Raw genomic sequence first — 9,765 nt, 5'->3', positions numbered from 1 at the left:
TTTATTTAAAGGAAAGGTAAGTTACTTAGTGTTTAAATTTGTGCAGATTCCTTCAGAACTGGGAAATAAAATCCTTGGATGGACGTTTTCTTAAGCTTGGAAGCTTGGAACATTTAAAAAGATTTGCTAAATGCTGCTGTAACATTATTTCACCCCAGAAGAGAGGTATTTAGCCTTATACATGTTCTCTTCATTAGCTGAAATGAGAGGAGAGGGAGTGGTGTTAGAATCCTAAAAGAGAAGAGGAACTGGACCTGCCAAGGACTAAGCGGTGGGTCATCAAATCTCCCAACTACTTCATTCTTAGAATTCTGCATCTAACCAAGCTTTCCCCTTTCGCATAGCCTCTTTGAGTTTCAAGCTAGAAGAAAGTAAGGAAATAATCAGGTGAGCTGTGGTGGAAAGCCTCCCAAGGATTGCTGATGGGTGAGTAAAGGAGATAGAGTCAAAAAGGAGAATGTGGGGAAGGGAAGTCACTTACGACACCTGCATCTGAAGGGAGGGAACTGACCTTACAAACAAGTCGACCTTGTCAATACACTGCACTGTTCTCCTCCTCTCTACCAGTAAGGCCTTTACAATTAATTTTACATAGTTTCAAAAATCTTCAATTCCTAATTCCCTAAATTCATTTAGTCCTTGGCATGACTTTATATAGAACCAAATGAAGCAACAATTGAGGAAAAAATAAAAGGTGAAGTTTTGAAAGAATGACATATTTGAAGGGGTTTACTAAAGCAGGGAATTACAGAAAAAGAACATTTTGATTAATAAGTGTTACATTTGAAAAAATTCCCTAAAATATAGTATTACTTAGATCAAAAGGAACACCTCTTTCTGAAGCAGCAGCACACAGCAAGACAGAAGGGAACTACTAGGTACGGTAAAATCATTTGAACATCATAGAAAACCCAAGTTACCAAATTATCAGAAATGACTGTCTGTGCTGACAAGCTGCATAACTGAGCATTTCCCCCACACCCGCCCCCGGTTGCTGTCAGTGTGCATCATTTCCTTTCCTTTCCTTCTTTTGAGATGGAGTTTCATTCTGTCACCCAGGCTGAAGTAGAGTGATGTGATCTTGGCTCACCACAACCTCCGCCTCCCAGGTTCAAGCGATTTTCCTGCCTCAGTCTCCCAAGTATCTGGGATTACAGGCGCACACCACCACGCCCAGCTCATGGTAGAGACGGGGTTTTCACCATGTTGGCCACGCTGGTGTCGAACTCCTGACTTCAGGTGATCCACCCTCCCACCTTGGCCTCCCAAAGTGCATCATTTTCTTTATCATTGCAAGGTTCCATCTGTTTTTTTTTTTTTTTTTTTTTTTTTGAGACAAAAGTCCTGCTCTGTCACCCTGGCTAGAGTGCAGTGGTGCAATCTCAGCTCACTGCAACCTCTGCCTCCCAGGTTCAAGCAATTCTTGTGCCTCAGTCTCCCAAGATGCTGGGATTACAGGCGCGGGCTACCACGCCTGGCTTTTGTATTTTTAGTAGAGACCGGGTTTTGCCATGTTGGCCAGACTGGTCTTGAACACCTGACCTCAAGTGATCTGCCTGCCTTGGCCTCCCAAAGTGCTGGGATTTACAGGCGTGAGCCACCATGCCCGGCCCCATCTGTCATCTTAACAGCAATTAGTAAAGGACACTTTTTCTATTATGCTTTAGGGAACCTCCCTTTGCTTGGCCTAGGAATAACCTTATGGAAGATCCCTTATTTACATTTCAAATGTCACATTCTTTTCTGAGAGCCCCAACTGTTGGCTTTAGGAAGAGGCGCTCTTCCCTGGGCAGTTGGTTGAGCCTGCCTCGCCTCTTATGCTGAGCTGTAGGATGCTGCCCTAGTCGTGCAACCTCCAGATGAGGGGTGTCCTCTCCTCATTGTGCAAACAAGGGCCCTCACACACAGGTTCTATTTGATTTTTATAATCTTGCTTTAGGACCAGGGAAACAAATGTGAAAAACTGTCAAGAATGATACACATTTGGAGAAGCCATTTTCCAAATGAGTAACTGGAGTTTAACTAAAGATGAAAAAGTTGTCCCTGCTAGTCATTACATTGAGTAGTATGACAGCTACAGGATTAGGGGTGGCCAGTTAAGCCAAACGAATTGCTACGGGCTCACCAGGTCAAATGAAACCCAGTGGGAGGTGAGCCTATGGAGCAGTCTTTCCCAAATGCACACCAGGAGACACTGACTGACCTGAAGGTCTCGGGCAAGGACTGTGGCCAGCAGGGTCGGCAGAGCGGGGAGACTCCTGGTCAACATGCCAGCCAGAGAAAAGGATTTTAGAAAGAGAGCAGCCCGTACAGTTGATGTCCCAAACTACACTGTGGTTAATCTTATCATCTGCTCTTAAGCATCCCTAGGCAGAGTTCTAAAACTTCTATAAATCTAGACTATGAAGGCATGTATTGGTAGATGTGAGAATGAGAGGTAGAATGAGGAGAAATCTAAAAATAGTACCACATAAAGATTCAAATGAATATGCAAAAAAGAAAATAGCTCTTGGGGTTTTCTATTTCCCAAATTTCTCTCATCACCTTTATAATTTAAACATTAAAAAATTTAGATAAAAAATTAAAAATGGCTCATGATTTTCTGAATTCTGATTTTAGAATTAATTACACTCATGTTTTACATTCAATAAAATGTGTATTTTACATATATATATATATATATATATATCACAGCACTTCCAGCTTCCACTCTGGGATGTAGGGTTAGAAGGAGCATTTCTTCCACTCTTACAATGCAAATAAGCCAGATGAACTATAAATTAGGACTTTTTTTCGAATCCATTGGAAAGTTGAGGTTGCAGAGTAACCAAATGGCCCCAAACGGAGAGGGGCAGTTGCCTGCAAGGGGAGAGAAGACATTAGCACTAGTTTCGGTAGGGTCATTGTAAACAGACACTGAAAAGAACAGCCTTCCTAAAAGTGATGATTAGTGAAGGCAGAATATGGGCTGCAAGAGTGTGAAGACTCAGGGGCCTGCAGAAACTGAGGGAGTCGCCCTATCTTCCAGGCTTTTTCTTCACAATCTCTACCAGGGGCTCTGAGAAAACACTGGAAAGAGCCCTAAGAAGTGTCAGCTGTGATGCACACACCCAGGGAAGTATACAGCGGCCTTGGTCATGGGTAAAGGAACTTACTCTACGCTTTCTCTCATCTCACAGAACAAAAGCATTCTATGAGGGAAAAGGGGCACAAATACTGTTGCCGTCTGGACACTGGTGAAAAGTCACTGTGGCAGAGGGAAGAAAAGCCCCATCCCGGAGGAGGGGCAGAAATACCACTGGTGGTGATGGTGAGGACACACCTCATCTGGAGGATGCGTGGCTGGGGCAGTAATTAGCTGGGAGGGGGCAAGTAAACGGAGACCCTCCCAAACCTAAGGACACAGTGCCTAAAACTGCAACTTAATCCAAGAACACCAGCCCCTCCCCAGCCCCCGTTACACTTCAAGTAACAGCAGAGTATTTCCAGGAGGAGGACAGCAGAGCAACGGAGAGACAGCAGAGAGAGACCCTCTCAGAGACACAGCACAAAGCTTCTGAGCCTGGAAACTCAGGGTCAGAAACACAGTGCTCTGGTATCCAACCCCAATCAGAAATACAATGTATCATCACAGGAACTCAAGACCACTAAGGAAAATCACAGCAAATCCAATCTTGAACCGTGCACAACTCCTAACTACTATTAGGTTGGCACAAAAGTAATTTTGGTTCTTGCCATTAAAAAATGCAAAAACCGCAATTACTTTTCCACCAGCCATAATACACTAATTCAACCTCTGCAACAAAGGTCTTAGCAGCAGGAAAGGCCTCCTCACTTTCAGGTGTAGACACTATTCACCAAAGTATCTTGTCCTATGTGAGATGTGTCGCTTTTAACAAAATATATAGAGCTATATGAAAAGCCACGAAGAAAACATTCTGAAGACATGAAACAATCATCAGAACCAGACTCAGGTAACAGATTTTGGAAGTGAGAGAGAACTTTAAAAAATTAAGGTTTTGGGAGGCCAAGGCAGGAGGATCGCCTGAGGTCTGGAGTTCAAGTCCAGCCTGGTCAACATGGCGAAACCCCATCTTTACTGAAAATACAAAAATTAGCCAGGCGTGGTGGTGCAAACCTGTAGTCCCAGCTATTTGGGAGGCTGAGGCAGGAGAATCGCTTGAACCCAGAAGATGGAGGTTGCAGTGAGCCAACATCGCACTACTGCACTCCAGCCTGGGTGACAGAGCGAGACTCTCTCTCAAAAAAAAAAAAAAAAAAAGTTAATATGTCAAGAAAAATGGTGGATACTATGCAAGATCATATGGGTGATTACAGCAAAGCGATGGAACCTATAATTAAATAATAATAGAAACGTAAGACATGAAAAATACCACAACAGAGATGATGAATGCTTTTAGTTGGCTAATCAGTAGGCTCTAAACTGCTGAAAAGAAAATCAGTAAAACTTGAAGATAAGTTAACAAAAATTACCTTAACTGAAACACAACAGAAAAAAATGAAGGAAAAATAAAATCAACCCAGAATATAACATCCAAAAGCTGTGGGACAGTATCTGTGTAAAATATGCACAATTAGAATCCTAGAAGGAGAAGAGAAAGATAATGCCTCAGTCTCCCAACTAGTTAGGATTACAGGCATGCACCACCACGCCTGGCTAATTTTGGGCAGAAGATAATGAGCAGAAGAAATATTTGAAGAAATAATGGCTTAGAGTTTTCCAAAATTAATGACAGACACAAAACCACAGATACAAGAAACTCAGAGAACACCAAGCAAAGCTAGGCGAGGTGGGTCACACCTGTAATCCCAGCACTTTGCTTGGCTGAGGTGGGAGGATAGCTTAAACTTAGGAGTTCAAGACCAGCATGGGCAATGCAGTGAGACTCTCTCTGAAAAAAAAAAAAATTAGCTGGACATGGTGTGTGGCTTGCAGTCCCAGCTACTCGGGAGGCTGAGGTGGGAGGATTGCTTGAGACCAGGAGGGTTGAGGATGCAGTGAGCTGTGATTGTGCCACTGCTCTCCAGCCTGGGTGACAGAGCAAGACCTTGTCTCAAAAAAAAAAAAAAAAAAAAAAAAAAGGGCTAGGCATAGTAGCTCACACCTGTAATCCTAGCACTTTAGGAGGCCGAGGCAAGTGGATCACTAGAGGCCAGGAGTTTGAAACCAGCTTGGGCAACGTGGAGAAACCCTGTCTCTACTAAAAATACAAAAATTAGCTAAGCATGGTGGTGCACGCCTGTAATCCCAGCTACTAGGGAGGTTGAGGCACAAGAATCGTGTGAACCTGGGAGGTGGAGTTCGCAGTGAGCTGAGATCGAGCCACTGCACTCCAGCCCAGGTGACAGAGCAGGACTCTGTCTCAAAAGAAAAAACAAAATCAAGACCGGGCCTGGTGGCTCACGCCTGTAATCCCAGCATTTTGGGAGGCTGAGGCCGGCGGATCACAAGGTCAGGAGTTCGAGACCAACCTGACCAACATGGTGAAATCCTTTCTCTACTAAAAATACAAAAAATTTGTGAGCGTGGGGGCGCATGCCTGTAATCCCAGCTACTCAGGTGGCTGAGGCAGGAGAATCACTTGAACCTGGGAGGCAGACGTTGCAGTGAGCCGAGATTGCGCCACTGCACTCCAGCCTGGGCAACAGAGCGAAACTCTGTCTCAAAAAAAAAAAAAGAAAAAAAATCAGACCACACCAAGCAAGGTAAATACCAACCACACCACACCTAAGAAAAAGAAGTTTCCTGGCCAGGCGTGGTGGCTCACAGCTGTAATCCCAGCACTTTGGGAGGCTGAGGCGGGCAGATTACTTGAGGTTAGGAGTTCAAGATCAGCCTGGCTAACACGGTGAAACCCCATTTCTGCTAAAAATAAAGAATATGAGCTGGGTGTGGTGGCGCACGCCTGTAATCCCAGCTACTTGGAAGGCTGAGGTAGAAGAATCACTTGCACCCGGGACGCGGAGGTTGCAATGAGCTGAGATCACGCTATTGCACTCCAGCTTGAGCAACAAGAGCAAAACTCTGTCTCAAAAAAAGAAAAAAGTTTCCTTCTAGTTGGTTACACTGGTGAATTCTACTAAACAGTTAAAGAATAAGGCCAGGCACGGTGGCTCATGCCTATAATCCCAGCAACTTGGGAGGCCAAGGTGGGTGGATCACCTGAGGTCAGGAGTTCAAGACCAGCCTGGCCAACATGGTGAAACCTTGTCTCTACTAAAAATACAAAAATTAGCTGGATGTGGTGGCAGGTGCCTGTAATCCCAGCTACTTGGGATGCTGAGACAGGAGAATCGCTTGAACCTGGGAGGTGGAGGTTGCAGTGAGCTGAGATAAAAAATAATAATAATAAATAACACCAAATCTACGCCTTCTTTTCCAGAAAACAACAGAACACTCACTTTATGAGGTCAGCATTACTCTGACACCAAATCAGATGAAGACAGAAAATTTCAGACCAGTATCGCTCTGAATATAGATGGAAAAGTTCTAGGCAAAATATTAGCAAAACAAATACCATTACACACCTATTAGAATGGCTAAAAAATAGCTGGTTAGCTCAGTTGGTTAGAAGAAAAACCAAAACGAATGGCTAGAAAACTTCTGGCAGTGCCAAATGTTTGTGAGATGCAACTGGTACTTTCATGTGCTACTGATGGGAATGCAGAATGGTATGTCACTGTGGAGACTGGGCAGCGCCTCAGTAAAGACTCTACTTACCATATGACTCAGTGCAATGAGTGCTGATACCAACTACCCGGAGTTCGGTCAAACTATACAGGTTATGGGCAAAGTTTTCCACAAGACTGCCCTCATTCCAGACACTAGCTCCAAGTTCCGGGATCCTGAGGCAACCCTCACTTTTGACCAGCTGATTACAAATTTGGGCATTTTTGCTATCCTACTCAGGTTTGATAATTGACTAGAACAACTCACAGAACTCAGAAATGCACTTATGATCAGAGTTTCATTATGACAAAAGGTTACAAATAAGCCAGCTAAAGGGAGAAATACATAGGGTGAGGCCTGGGAGAGTCCCAAATGTGAAGGCCCCTTGACTTCAGGACAACTTGCTCTCCAGGCACACTGATACATTTCCCTGGTTGACAGTGCTCTGTACTTACGTATTTTATAAAAATATGTAAGAGTTTCCCTCTTACTTAGAATGCCTTTCTCTGACAGAAGCCTAGCTCTCATTAGCTATGATATATGTATGTATTTGTTCAACCCTAATATACAAGTAGCTTGTATAAATAAGAGGGAAACTCACTCAAGCTTTAGTGTCCAGTTTTTTTTTTTGTTTTGAGATGGAGTTTCACTCCTTTTGCCCAGGCTGGAGTGCAATGGCACGATCTCGGTTCACGGCAACCTCTGTCTACCAGGTTCAAGTGATTTTTCTGCCTCAGTCTCGCAAGTAGTTGGGATTACAGGCATGCACCACCACACCCAGCTAATTTTGTATTTTTTGTAAAGATGGGGTTTCTCCATTTTGGTCAGGTTGGTCTCAAACTCCCGACCTCAGGTAATCCGCCTGCCTTGGCCTCCTGAAGTGCTGGGATTACAGGCGTGAGCCCCCGTGCCTGGTAAGTATCCAGATTTTTACTGGAACTTCCTTATGTAGGTGTAACCATCACTGGCAGTGAGTCGGACTGGACTATCACATGGTTCAGAGCCCAGCTCTCTAATGACACTCACAGCATTTCTGGTGTAGCCAGCCCCAATCCTGGGTCATCTCATTAACATAAACTAGCAAGGGCCACCATAAATAACTCCTATCACTTGGGGAATGCCAAGGATTTAGAGGGCACTTCCCAGGAACTAGGACAAAGGCCAGATTCTCTATTACATACCCAGCAATCCCGCCCCTAGGCATGTATGGTTTGGCTGTGTCCCCACCCAAATCTCATCTTGAATTCCCACGTATCGTGGGAGGGACCCAGTGGGAGGTAAATGAATCACGGGGGCAAGACTCTCCTGTGCTGTTCTCATGATACTGAATGTCTCATGAGATCTGATGGTTTTATAAGGCGGAGTTTCCCTGCACAAGCTCTCTTGTCTGCCACCATGTGAGATGTGCCTTTTACCTTTTGCCATGATTGTGAGGTCTCCCCAGCCACGTGGAACTGTAAGTCCAATAAACCTCTTTCTTTTGTAAAATGCCCAGTCTCGAGTATGTCTTTATCAGCAGCATGAAAACAGAATACAGCATGTAACACTAGAGAATAAAAGCTTACACTCACACAAAAACCTGTACCCAAATGTTTACAAGAGTCTAATCATCCTAAACTAGAAATAACCCAAATGGGCAAATGAATAAACAGTGGTGTATCCACACAGTGGACTACTACTACTCAGCAATGAAAAAGAATGAAGTGCTGATTCACACAAGACGAGTGAAACTTAACTGCACTTTGCGAAGCAAGAGGCCAAACTGTGATCCCATTTACATGACTCTGTGGAAAAGCAAAAACTAAAAGGGCAGAGAACAGATCAGACCAGATCAGTGGTAGCCAGGAGCTGCGGGGGAGGGAGGTGGTTACCTGTAAAGGGCCAGCACAGGGGAATTTTGGGGGTGACTGAAATGTTCTGTATAGTATTGTGGTGGCGAATACATGACATTTGTTGAAACCCACAGAACTGTATGCCAGAAAGACTGAATTTTAATGTATGTAAATTTACAAATTAACCAGGATATGTGGGGGAGGACAGAATGTAGACCATAACAGATGAACCTAACTGTTACACCAACGAGGCACAATATCACAATGAAGGGAATGGGAAAGAAAAGAATTAATGTAATTTTGAATCTAAGGACCTAAATATCTTTGAAAAAAATGTTATGACACGATACTGAAAAGCTAAAGACTAAAAGAACTGTATACAAGCACTGTATTTTAGGTGGTAAATTTGTTTTTTGTAGGGCACAGCCTGGAATCCACAGGAGGCCAACAGTTCTGAAGCTACTTGTATATTCGAGTTGAGCTAGTGCATACATGCATCATAGCTAATGAGAGCTAGGCTCCTGTCAGAGAAAGGCATTCTAAATAAGAGGGAAGACCAGAATGAAGCCTCTGGAGTTGAACTGTTACCAGTGTAGACTCACAGTCATAGTGACACACACACACAGATATGTACAGAAATACATATGTGTGTATTTGCATGAGTAACTATACAGTTGGCCCTCTATATCTTTGCCTTCTGCATCCATGGAGTCAACCAACAATGGACAGAATTTATTTTTAAAAAAATAGCACAACAATAATTTACATTGTATTTATTTACATTGTATTAGGTATTATAGGTAATCCAGAGATGATTTAGTGTGTCTGGGAGATCAGGTGTGGTGGCTCACACCTGTAGTCCCAGCTACCTGACAGGCTGAGGTGGGAGGATTGCTTTAGCCCAAGAGTTCATTGCTGCAGTGAGCTATGCACAGCCGCACCCCAGCCTGGGCAACAGAATGAGACCCTGTCTCAAAACCAAAACAAAGTATCCAGGAGGATGTGCATAGGTTATATGCAAACACTATGCCATTTTATACAAGGGACTTAAGCATCTGTGGACTTTGGTATCCACAGAGGGTCTTGGAACCAATTCCTCACAGATACTGAGGAACAGCTGTCTATATGCATTTTCTTTCTTTTTTTTTTTTTTTCTTTTTTGAGATGGAGTTTTGCTCTTGTTGCCCAGGCTGAAGTGCAATGCAAGATCTCGGCTTACCGTAACCTCCACCTCCCAGGTTC

General features: G+C 43.8%; 1 protein-coding gene across 7 annotated transcripts in view; it reads right to left on the bottom strand.

Moving 5' to 3' along the window:
- The window catches only part of TRIM37 (tripartite motif containing 37), a 127,098-nt gene that overhangs the window by 5,173 nt on the left and 112,160 nt on the right, over positions 1–9,765 (bottom strand). Inside the window, exon 25 of one of the 7 annotated variants that reach the window (XR_004179279.1) lies at positions 26–197. The exons of 5 other annotated variants lie outside the window; for them this stretch is intronic. Coding sequence is in view for 1 of the 2 variants with exons in the window: in XM_031657041.1 (XP_031512901.1) it covers positions 2,781–2,859 (79 nt within the window). In the remaining variant the exon portion in view is untranslated. Of the gene's footprint in view, positions 1–25; positions 198–2,676; positions 2,860–9,765 lie in introns of those variants that run through there. One more of the 7 variants, XM_031657041.1, reaches the window with a different exon arrangement.

The sequence above is a fragment of the Papio anubis genome, chromosome 17 (assembly GCF_008728515.1).
Source record: "Papio anubis isolate 15944 chromosome 17, Panubis1.0, whole genome shotgun sequence".
Classification (NCBI taxonomy): Eukaryota; Metazoa; Chordata; class Mammalia; order Primates; family Cercopithecidae; genus Papio; species Papio anubis.
The sequence above is the reverse complement of the archived record's forward strand: the minus strand, read 5'-3'. Positions and strand labels throughout refer to the sequence as shown.